Source organism: Carettochelys insculpta, chromosome 1, assembly GCF_033958435.1.
Source record: "Carettochelys insculpta isolate YL-2023 chromosome 1, ASM3395843v1, whole genome shotgun sequence".
Taxonomy (NCBI): Eukaryota; Metazoa; Chordata; order Testudines; family Carettochelyidae; genus Carettochelys; species Carettochelys insculpta.
The window spans coordinates 155,052,813-155,065,375 of record NC_134137.1 but is presented as its reverse complement, the minus strand read 5'-3'; the positions used below and the strand labels follow the sequence as shown (position 1 = coordinate 155,065,375).

At 42.5% G+C, this 12,563-nt stretch overlaps 1 protein-coding gene across 1 annotated transcript in view; it reads right to left on the bottom strand.

Moving 5' to 3' along the window:
• PHEX (phosphate regulating endopeptidase X-linked) overlaps positions 1–12,563 on the bottom strand; it is a 168,295-nt gene that overhangs the window by 92,662 nt on the left and 63,070 nt on the right. The window contains exons 5-9 of the mRNA XM_074983374.1: positions 9,472–9,698; positions 6,912–6,980; positions 4,640–4,756; positions 1,527–1,610; positions 765–910 (exon numbers count right to left, since the gene is read on the bottom strand). Coding sequence (XP_074839475.1) covers positions 765–910; positions 1,527–1,610; positions 4,640–4,756; positions 6,912–6,980; positions 9,472–9,698 — 643 coding nt within the window. The remainder of the gene's footprint in view (positions 1–764; positions 911–1,526; positions 1,611–4,639; positions 4,757–6,911; positions 6,981–9,471; positions 9,699–12,563) is intronic.

Here is a 12,563-nt window from a genome sequence, read left to right as displayed (position 1 = left end):
GGAGTCTTCAGGCTTTATCCAAGCAAAATCAAATGGGAGTTTTGCTTGAGTGAAGATGTGAGCCAATAGAGCGCTGAGTATCTGACAGTCACATTGAAATGAATTCAGTTTTGGCCCACCCTTCTGAGTACAGCTGAAAGCACAGTACAAGGTAGCAGACAGGCCTGCCAACCGGGGGTGGGAGGGGGACGGGGTGTAGCGCAAAGGGACAGCTTCACAGGAGACCAATGTTTCAAAGGAGCCCAGCAATCTGGACGCCACCACTGCTACTTCAGCAGCAAGTGGCGATCTTTGGGCCCCTTTGAACTGCTGCTGCAGTGCTGTTCGGTGTGGCTGGGAGGGCGTGTACGCAGTGCCACAATCAAAGCAGCAACGAGGGCTGACTGTCACTGGCCACACTCCTCCTGCCCTTAGTCTTGCCCCTTCTGGGGATGCAGCTCCAGGCCCCCCAGTGGCTGCTGGCCACACTGGTAGCAGACAATAGTATAACAGCCAAATGGCTGGCAGTTGAAGCTAGAAAAAACTAAAATAAGAAAATAAGAAAGCACACATTTTCAGTATTTGAACAATTTACCAACGATTGTGGTGCATTTTCTATCTCTGGCCTTTTTTTAAATGCAATATTGAGTGCTTTAAAAAACAGACGCACTCCAGGAATTATTTTACAGAAGTTCTGTGGCCTGTGTTATACAGAAGGTCAGACGAGAGCATCCCAATGGTCCCTTCTGGCCCTGGAATCTTAAAAACATAATACTTATCCTTACTTTTTCCTTTCATTTCCTAGGATCCTGAACAAATCTTGGAAGTACTGAGGCACACGGACAATCACATTTTCTGATGGACCTATATCTTTCAGGTCAGGGTAGAGTTTGGTATCAATCACCTTCTTGATGTATGCCAGCCAGTCAAACTGAAAGAACAAAAAAGCTGAGCTAATACAGTTTACAAGCAGAGAAAATTAAACATAATTAATTGGCAGGGTTCAGTAGAATGGCACAGTGCAGGTTCAAGCTCTCTAATCCTCTATAACCTAACTCTCTTGCTTGGCACAACATAATGTGTCATGATTTTAGTTAGCCAGATGATCACTTATCATGGGTGTGGCCAAGTTTCACATGGTCCCATAAAGTTTGTTTACACTCTCTCAGTGTTCTGTAATGCTATTAGCTCTAATTCATTCCTAAATATCTTCTAAGAGCCCCATAAGCAATGGAAATGTTGTTAATGTGCAGACAACATTGACCTTCCATTGTGCAGCAAATTCTCTCATTCGGCACCAGTCTGGTCCCAAGGTGCCGGATGAAAGAGGTTCAACCTGTACTCATTTCTAAGTTAGAAAATATCATGGCAAATCGATTGGAACTTAGAGATGCAACTGTATTTAAAATAACAAATGTAACAGAGAATACCAGTGTCTACTAATGTTGATGTAAAAAGCTGTCCTATGCACATTTGAAGCACCTTTAATTGTGAAGAGTTAGTTACATAGTCCTAACAGAATAATTTTCCAGATAACTTCCACCAACCTGTGGGATCATGGTGCTAAGTTCAGATATGTTCATTTTATTGTACATAGTCTCGCTGGTTCGATTCTCTTGTGGAATCATTATCTAGAGAATATAAATGAAAAGAAACATGTTTAAAACATCCTTCTCTCACTTTGTTAATATGCATCATATGATATGTGAGAACTGCATCAGTTCAGCTGCAAAAAAAAAATGTTCATAGCTTCTCAATCCTCGAAGGAAAGTTAAAACAAAAACAATGTGGAGTCCTGTGGCACCTTCAAGACTAACACATTTATTTAAGTTTTTGTGGGCTGGAAGCCACTTTGTCATGTACATGAAAGTCAGCTATCCCAAACCATAAAACTAATTCAATGTTATTTTAACTTATTACACTTCAATACGTCATCCAGTATTTTTTCCTCTAAAACAATGGGCCAAATTTGGCTCCAATTACCCCATATTAAATTAGCAGTCAACCCATTCAAATTTTTACCAGCATAAATGAGAGCCGAATTTAGCCTGTTGACACTTTTTTCACTCCATAACCTCAACTAAAAGTCCATCCCACTTCTGCAAAAGCAGCTGGCCAAAGAGAAATGCTACAGAGAAAAATGAGCCCATTCATAAATTCTGAGGAATATTCAGATTCCAGGGTTTCAGTTCATCCATAATAAAAAAAAATAGTCAAAGGAAAAAGATCAGATTCAGTTCAAAACGTCCTCCAAGTTCAAGAGTGTTAGGATTCCAGATGCAGGTTTCAGCCTAATTCTAATTTTCATAAAATGGAGGACGACTGAAACAGGACGCAGATGGCAAGACTCCAGACTAACCCTATCAATGGCAGTTTTCCAACTCAAACTCCCAAACCAAATTTCTTTGGCTTTTGCTTAAGCCACACAAAAAATATAACTTTTCTCAGATATTTTTAATCCATTCCCCAACTCCCTCTCACACACACTTCACCTTTTTCTCCCCACACTCCACACAGGCTCTCTAGTTCTTGCTGAAATCTTACCACTTTTTCCTACTTAATTTTCTTTTATTTTTTCTCCACACCTACAGGTGCCCCACCTCCAATCTGACAAATCTCTAAACTCATCCACACATGCTTTACTTTCTCTCCCCTCAACAATATCCTTTTACCTGTCTCTAGTTCAGTAACCTATACCCCCCTGAAATCCTAGCATTTTCCCTGCACGCAAGCCATGCCTTCAACATTCCTTCAAACATGCTATCTCCTCCATAATCACAGGATCATTTGTCTGGTTCTCAGAAACATTTTCCCTCCATTTCTGCTGTTTCCCTCCCTGTACAAATCCTTCCCAGGTAAGTTCATTTAAAATAATTATAGGATACACATTATATGTTTAAAACCCAAAAGCTAGCACGAGATCACTTTTAATTTGCATTAACAAAGAGAGACAGTGAAAGCCTGGTTATCAGGCATTCAGATAACCGGCACATTTAATTATCCAGCGTGCCCAGCAGGGGCCATTGGCCATGGGCCAGTGTCCCAGATGGGCCCCCACTGCCATGGGGCCAGCTGCCCATTGCCTGGGCTGGGGTTAGAATGGGGCTGACTGCTGGCCCCAGCTCTACGAGCCAGTACATTTCATTATCCAGTATCCCCAGAGAACTGGGGATGCCAGATAAAGCTTTTACTGTACTTATATAACCAATTATGTTCCTTAGGGATTAGTTAACAGTCAATGCCATTGGACTCTGGTCATTATTCCTGTCTAAGTTTTAGGGTATTTTATTCTTGAACATCAATAATTATCTCTCTCAGTGTAGTCTGACCCTGACTTATTAACCCTGAATGCTTTCATCTATGTGGCAGCTTCACATGTGCATTAAATTCATGATCTACAAGTCTGTAGGGCTTTATTGAAAGAATTACTGGAGCCACAAGTGATGGCAATGCCTTGGAAAAGTGTGCCTATCTGTAGTGTCACTAAAGAGCTGAATGGACTTTTTTTTTTGTTTCTTCAGTCTAACAAGACGAAGTGTGGAATGTGCTCATTACAACAAAGCAAGCTTGAATAAAATAATTAAAGCTGAATGTCTGAGACACTTTTGCCATATTGGATCACCCCAAATTCTGCAAAATAAAAAATCTTTTTGGGCCAAATGCTACTTTCTGCTCTGGGAAAAGCAGTTGCAGAAATTAGCACAACAGGACTAATGGGGTTTGTATGTGAAAGGGAAGAGGACCAGTGTTATGGTAGGTTGCCCGCCATCCTTCCCCAAAAAGTTTCTCCAACATTTCCAGAGGTTTCAAGTTCCTCACTTTAGGAGATGGAAGTGGGATGGGTGGATGACAATGTCCAGAAGCCATGAGCTCAGTGTACATTAATGCTGATGGGGCAGAACTAATATATAATGTTTCACTGAATGAAATTATATCTAGCAGGAAATCTAGGAGGATGGGTAACCTCTGGTAGCAAAGTCTCTGCAGGAACCATGCTGATATGTAAAAAGGGGAAGGCAAGAAGCACAGGGTCACCATACATGTCACTTTTATCTCCAACCAGTTCTCAGAAAGCTAGGAGTTTTATCATTAAAAGCAAGTATAAATTATATAGGACTGAGGAAGGATCCATTTTCCTACCATAGCCTTTTTCATGCAGGAACAAATGGAATACTGATAGAATAAACCCATCATTCTGTACTTGAACAAATAAGGACCCCCCACTATTCAGTGGCTGTAATGTTCTAACAGACAACAAAACATTTCAAGAGGAAAGCTAGATGTGAAACTCTTTGAAGTTATACTTAATGTTACTTTGACAATTACTTCCAGCTTCCTCACATGCATTAGTTAGTGGAAATACAACATCCTGCTTACTGCACAATGGGGGATGCATTAACTAAAAATGTGGTTAGTTATCTCAGAACAGATTTATGAGTTAACAGCTAACTAATGCAGAAGGTCTGCTTTCGAATTTTCCTTTTCATCACTTCATTACTGCTTCTACTCTCAATTTCACCTGTCAAGAAATGTTACAAAGTATGTTAATCTATGTTAATCAAATAATTGCACAAAGGAAAAACCACAGACTTTGTATTGTTTAAATTAATGTATCTTTTTATCAGCTAGTCACACAGTTACACAAATGAAAATTACTCACCTCGGCTATTTTAATTTCCAGTTTCAAAACTGACTTCATATCAGACTCTGCTCGTGAGGCATTAGCACCCAAAAGCACTGCAGTATCCACCATGAACTGCAAAAAGGCATCTCTGTACTGAAAAGAAAGGAGATTGAAATGACTGTTTCAGCTACATCTCAGCATGGCTGCGGCAGTAGCACCTGGGAGCACAGTTACAGTCATAAGAGAAGTAGTCAGCATTTTTAGGAAATTGTTTCAAGTGGAAGATGAGCATTTTGTGAGATTGGTTTGATTCCACCACAGGGGAAATGGGGAAACAATGCCATAACAAGTATTGTGCTCTCTCGTGGTTCACTGAATAGAGCTTTCAGAACATACTGAATGGCAGGTGTATGTTGGATTGAGACACACCTACTCATGTTTGTGCTCAGAGAATTACTGCACGTCAAGAGAAGCTGTAAAGCTACAGCATGCTAGCATGCCATGCGCTAACAGCTATGTAGACTGAAAGTCCCTCCTGAGGTCCCTTCCAGCCCTATGATTCTGTGATTCTGTGGTTTCAAACACTGTGCAGTGGCATGGTCCACGTGGCCAGTCCACAGTAAGGTAGCGTGCTGTAGATTCACATTGCAGCTTGCCATGTACTAAGTCTGTGTGTAGACAAGCCCTTACCAAGGAACTGGGTAGGTATATTTGCACAGAAAACGCATTCACAAATGTATCAATCTCACTGCAACAACTCACTCCCCTCTTCCACTCTTAAGCTACGTCTACACGGGCATGCTACATCGAAATAGCTTATTTCGATGTAGCGAAATCGAAATAAGCTATTTCGATGAATAGCGTCTACATGTCCTCCAGGGCTGGTGCCGTCGACGTGTTGGGCAGCACCACATCGAAGTAGGCGCTGCAGGGCAGCGTCTACACACCAAAGCGGCCCACATCAAAATAAGGGTGCCAGGAACAGCTGCAGACAGGGTCACAGGGTAGACTAGCACTTCCGGAGCAACAGCAAGCCGCTCCCTTAAAGGGCCCCTCCCAGACACACTTGCACTAACAGCACAAGATCCACAGAGCCGAAAACTGGTTGCAGACCCTGTGCATGAAGCATGGATCCCCAGCTGCAGCAGCAGCAGCCAGAAGCCCCGGGCTAAGGGCTGCTGAACATGGTGACCATAGAGCCCTGCAGGGGCTAGAGAGAGCATCTCTCAACCCCTCAGCTGATGGCCACCATGGCGGACCCCGCTATTTCGATGTTGCGGGACGCGGGTCATCTACACGTGCCCTACTTCGATGTTCAACGTCGAAGTAGAGTGCTATTCCCATCTCTTGTTGGGGATAGCGACTTCAACGTCTCGCCACCTTACATCGATTTCAACTTTGAAATAGTGCTCGCCACGTGTAGATGTAGTGGGCGCTATTTCGAAGTTGACACGGCTACTTAGAAGTAGCCGGCTCGTGTAGACGTGCCTTTACTCTGGCCTTTTGGATTCCCTAGGTTCTCTGATGTCTTGGAGAGCTTCTGGTAGAATCCTACTAGCCAGCATTCAAGACAGGAATAAAATTAAACTCCAGTTAGCTACACATTTCATCTTCTGGTAGATGTAGCTCACTGGACAGTACCCACCCCCTCGTCAGAAGGATGACACTGGAAAACTTACTAGCTCACCTGAGAGCTGAAGGGGGAAGAGAAAGGATCAGAACTTGGATGAGAGCAGTCACGCCACTGCCACATAAAGATGGTGGGGATATATTTCTTGAGTCTGGGGCTACAAGTGCTGGGCATTGTATATTTTTCCATCACACTTTGGGGAAAAGGTGGGGCAGATACTAAATATTACAATAATCATTAAACTTCGCAATCCATACTCAGTTGGGAGCATGAAGATGTTTGCAAGGGACTATAGGAAGAAAAGGAATACTGAAGACCTAGAAACCTAATTTTTGAATTAAAAGAAATGTAAATGTACTTGACAATGATGATCTAGAACTTAATACACTGTTGATGCTTACAGACATTACACCACTCTCATTGTTGAATTGAATCAACCCAAAACTTACTAAAATGTGCAGGTTTGGTTCAGAGGAAGTGCAGAGCTGAAATTTGTTTTTATAATTTTTCTAAAATGAAGAATATTATTGATGAGTACAAAAGACATGCAATTAACTATAAGTATAAACTAGCATAAATAGCAAACCACCTTGCCCAATCTCAATTTGGAGCTCAGCTAAAAAGAAAAAGTCCCTAGTGGGAAAATGATTTATCAAACCTCAATTTATTAATACTTACAGATTTAGCTTCTGTGGTATTATCAAGGTAGTCCTCCCGTGCAGTCAAGGACAGGGTTGCTTGGTCTAACTGTTAAAGTAACAGAAAAGTATATAATACTCCTTACATAGTCCATATTACACTCACACACAATTCAACAGCTTTATGATTTCTGAGAAATAATATCACTGTACTATTTTTCAATGGCTACGATTACACTACAGGGTTTTGGCCATTTTGCTGATAAACCCTATGGAGCGTTCAAATTCCCAAGGCATTCTCTCAACTGTAAGTTGACGGAATGCAGCACTGTTGTTGACACCTGTACCTGGCTCCCCGCAGGAATAATGCCTCTGTTGACAACCCAGTCTGCATGTTCCAGGAGGCCCTCTGTCAACACACAGGGCTTCTGGGACACCAGGCAGCCCTGTCTAGTGTGCCTCCAGCTGGCCATTTTGTCAAGAGAGATCCCAGGCAGTCTGGTTGCTCTCTGTCAACAGAGTGGCTCACTCTTGCAATCCGCTTGGCAGTTTGGCTGCAATCTGTCAACAGAAGTTTTGTCAGATGATAACTTCCAACAGAAACTTCTGTCAACAAATCCCTGTAATCTAGACATAGCCCAAGTGAAGTTATCTACAGCAGCAACGGTGGACTTCTGATGATTTTGTCTCAAGTCACCTTCTGGACATTTAAATACTTATCTGAATTTAGCCAAAACTTTTTTGGTCTAGAAATAAGTCTTGCAGTCTTGGAAGAAGAGAATTTTTTTCTATACTTGGCTCTGCTAGGGCTAGAAGTATATTCTAGTTGAAACCAAGAAGAGCAAAAAATTACAAAAAAAACAAACAAACCAAAACCAATTAACCAACTTCTTAGCCCTCAGGAAAAGGTTCAGTAGGGATTGAATAGGGATGTTTATTTCATCTGAACCACATTGCTCAAGAACCTGCAATGCTGAGAGAGAAAGCTTAAGAACACTAAAATATATCTCCTGTCATAAATAGGTTTAAACACTTCATTACACATCTACCCTTCTGGAAATTAATTAAAACATTTACTACTAAGCATAATATTGGCAGAGGCGCTCTGCAAATCAAACTTCTAATCAAATTAGCAATGCACAGTCATTCAGCCTGTGCAGTTGTTCAGTTACTTAGGCACTTAAATACTACTAAGCAAATTCAGTGGACACGTTATTAGGTATAATCCATCACTGAGAAACTAGCAAAAGGATCTGTCCAAACCAGTGGCTGAGTTAACTATCTAACTACCTAACTATCTTCTTGGGAAATACTTCCTGTACTAATTCTAGTGTTTCATGCATTAGGGAAACACACACACACACACACACACACACACTCTCTCTTTGGCCAAAGCAGTCTGAACATCATTCAGGTAGTCTGTTCATGGGAACCCGATTATGAAACAAGGAAGTGACTCATTTACTTGATTTACTGTTGACTCAATGAGTACTGAAAAAAAATCTCTTTAATGACATGTTAGGAACATAAAAAATTACATCAGCTGGATAGCCCTGACCAGTTTTGGAAAACTGATCCAGAATCAATAACAAATCTACTATCAGAAAAGCTAAGTTCCACAGTACTCCTAAACAACCTATGCAGTGCAGAAAAGGCAACTTGTATATAAGGACCACATATATTATTTCACTCTTGTGACTGGTCACTTTCCACTTTGCCTTTATCTCTCTCTAGTACACAGCTACAATCTCATTGCTTGTAATTGGTGGGTTGGGTTATATGGTTTGGGGTGGACGTCTTCTTAAACAACAACAAAAATTTGGATCAAATCTCACATGCTAACTCAGGTGTTCTGGTGACAATCTGCCTCCTACACTCCCTCAGAAGTTTCAATATTTTAATTCACTTGTTATCCTAAATGGTTGTACAGTGTTGGCACGTACCGCTAACTTGCCGCCACATTCCCGTGCAGAAGCAATTGCCTTTCACTGAAAATGACAACTATTTTTAAAGTATGAATGAGTCAAGGGAGCATATGAAATGAAAGATGACATATCAATAGAGGCCAGTATATTAGTGCTACCAATTAAGTGTCTAATAAAGTGTAATATCCCAAATTTATAATACTTGCAACTGGTACATCACCTTTCATCTTCACAGAAAAAAATATTCCCCATCACGCTATAGATGCTTCAGATATAGGACACAAAAAACAGCAAGGATCATATTCTGACCTCATTTGGAGACCCAGATTGCTCTTGGATATTAATTAATCAGTAACGTATTTTACTTACAATTCTGCCCTCTTAAGGAATAAAATATTTAATAATCTCTGATTTGCTCACCTTGATAATAATTTCTCTGATTTGTCAACCTTGATTACTATTTTTGGTTCTCTGTGCCTTAAATATTGAGTCTGTTCTGGTATGGCTATGGTCTGAAGAAGTGGGTCTGTCCCACACAAGCTCATCACTTAATAAATTATTTTGTTAGTCTTTAAAGTGCTACTGGACTGCTTTTTTGTTTTGATAGTATATAAACCAGCACAACTATCTCTCTGTTACTATGATACGTAGTGTATTAGAGCTGTTACACCGTACCTTTAAGATGTGTTTATTGGAAGTTTTGTCATCAGGTGCCACGTACAACCGGATGAAGACAGAGTTGCTGTATTGACCACGAAAAGTTGCAAGGGTCTGCAGCATGCTGAACTTCCTTTCTGACCATTGCCCTTCAGGCCCGATGTTAGATTCCAGCACAGGCCAACGGAATGGTGTCTGCTTCAGTATATTTAACAGTGGTTTTGCATCAGCCTTTTCAATTTTATCTGAAATGGCAAGAGGTACCAATGCTTGAGTTCCAAACAGTTCACATCCAGGTGTTAGCAGAGGTGAAAGCAATCCGGTGCACAGCTCTGGCAAGAGCTGGCTGAGCTGCGGCAAAAGCCAGCAGGGAGCTATATAAAGAGCCAGCAGGGACTTGGGCTGCAGTAGGACAGTACCTGTAAGAGGTTACTTTCACCCCTGGGAGTGGGCATAAATTCATGCCAATGAGATGCAACGGTTTAAAGACATTGATCAATTTCTAGGCAAGATAAAACAGAATAGCTCAAACCTAAAGCCTTGGGTTATACTTTGCTAAAAAAGATGTCTATGAAAATAAGAGTACACTCATCCCTTGCTCTACGAGCACAATTGGTTCCCCACTTTGTGCTCGTAGGCAAAAACTCATAAGACGGACACTAAGTTCTCATTAACATACAGGTAGAAGTCTCTGATTGGTTCCTAGAGCTCGGCAAAGGAGTGGCAGCAGGTGGTGCTGCTTTTGAAAGGTAAGTGAACCTTGGGTTTGGGAGTTGGAAAAGGTTAAAGGCTGTTGGCAGATTGGGGCCACGAGTGGGAAGGAGGGTTAAAACCTGGTGGCCAGTTGGGTCCATGGTGTGGCAGGGAGGTTCAGGCTGCTGAAGGTTGGGTGTGTGGTCCAGGGGGCAGGGTGGGGTCAGCCTGCGGTGGGTTAGGTGTACCGGGCTGGTGGGGAGGGGAGGTGGGGCTCAGGCTGCCGCAGGGCCAGTCTGTGGGGCCGGAGGTGGGGTTAGGGCTGCCTTGGGACTGTGGGGCCGGCACAAGGGTCAGACTGCCATGGGGCAGCAGCTGGGGGGGCGGTCAGGCTGCTGCAGGGCTAGTCTGTGGGCCGGCACTGGGGGGGTTAAGGCTGCCGCAGGCCGGGGGGGACTGTCAGGCTGCCATGGGTTGGAGCCGCGGGGAGGGAGTTAGCCTCATATTAGTGGGGGAATTCACTCACAGAGTGAACAAAGGTAAGTAAATGTGTCCCTCGTTTGAGCAAGTACTGATCAGTAAAGTACTCATTTAACGAGGGATGAGTGTATATGGCTGGGTCTACACTTACCTTGAATATCGATGGCTGCTACACAATTTCACGTACGCCACGTGTGTACCAAAAATCAATTTTGCAGCCGTCGATATTCGTCCCTGTCCTTATTGCAGAATGCCAACTGGAGTGCACCTCCTCTTGGCATTCCTTAATCCTTGCAGCTTGCAAGGAGTTCCAGGGTCAGTCTTCTGCAGTTAGTGCGGACCCATCTTATGCTTCCTTAATCGCAGCTTATCCAAATCGAGCATTGATAGCCTGGGCAGGAAGAAACATATGTTGCTTCCAGCAGCACTATGCCTGTCCTTGGAATGTAAATCTCTCTACACTTTAATTATACACTATTTTCACATAGCCTATAGAAGACATGTTTAGGAAAAACAGACTGTGATGATCTAGGTCAGATTTAAAATATAAAGTAAGAATCAGCATTGGTGCTACAGTGATGGACTGTATGGAAAACCCAAAGGCTGAGAGAAATGGCATTTGTTGTTTAAGAAAATCGGAAACACTTACCTTTTTAAATAACGGTTGGTGGCTGACAGGGACTGAAATAAATACATCAGTAACAAAATCCCGCTGGAGATAGTTCAACAACTGGCAATGGGGTTTGATTGGGTCAGAGGAATACTTGTTATTTGCAAACGAAATTAAGAGGGGAGTAGGAGTGGCCAGAGAGAAAAATACACTGGCATGTGAAACAGAAAAGCCACGCAGGCATTGAGCTTCACAGCATGTTGGAGCATCAGAAAAACACAACTTTTATAAAAGAGAGGGAAAAACAACAAAGTCTAGGAGAATGATAAAAGAACGTGTTGAAGAAAGAAGCCTGCCACGTCTGATCTCCTTTCCCTACAAGGAACTGACTCAAGAGACTCCAGAAAATGTAAGGATAAACACCTAACTGCATTTAACCAAGAAGGGCCACAAGTAAAACAGATGTCACAGGATCAGACCCTTGTGGAAACATTATGGTGGCATGAGATTTTTGGGTGGTGGAGATTCTAGAAACATGCACAATCAGACGTGAGTGGTGAAGAGATTGTGAGAGTTGAAAACGGAGATGGAGAACCCAGACTAGCCGGCTAAAGACAAGAGCTGCACAGATGAGAGGAGAGAGCAGGATAAAGCAAGAAATGCTGCAGGCTATCCCAGGGATACTCTGACAGGGTTCTGCTGTCAGGCCCAGTTGAAGGGTTGGCCATCTGGGTGCCCACAATTTAGGGAAAATAAGAATGTGAAGAAGAATTTCAATTTTCATTAGAAAGAAAAATAAGCAAGTATGCAACTTGTTTATGGAAACAACCTGCTAGGTCGTAAGCGGGGAGGACCATCAAAAGGGTGAGGGGCCTCAAGACCCTGATCTCCTTCATTCTGACATCCACTCTTCTAATGTCAAGTGAGTCGGCTGGGTTTGGTGTGTGTTGCAAAGTACCGCCTCCCTGAACCTCCCCAGAATCCTCAGGCCAGAACAGTGTACTAGTATAACAGAGGAGAGACTTCAGTGATTGTTAAGCAGCAGGGGTGACAAATGTTTATGGCAGAGGCTGACAACTGGCTATGCTACATGGACTCAGGGGTTCAGAGAGAGGCCTGAGGGCATGAGCTGAGATGATAAAGTTTGGTGCTGTCTGGTGCTTGCTTACCAGCTGAACAATTCCATCAGAGGCATCTGTGAAATAGTTTACTCATTTAACCCATCTGTTAATACCCCGATGTCATTTTGAGAGTCCTTTAAAGCATAGTCACTTTTTGCAGAAGAAATACGTAAATATTGTATCTTATGTCTCTGTATATTTAGAGG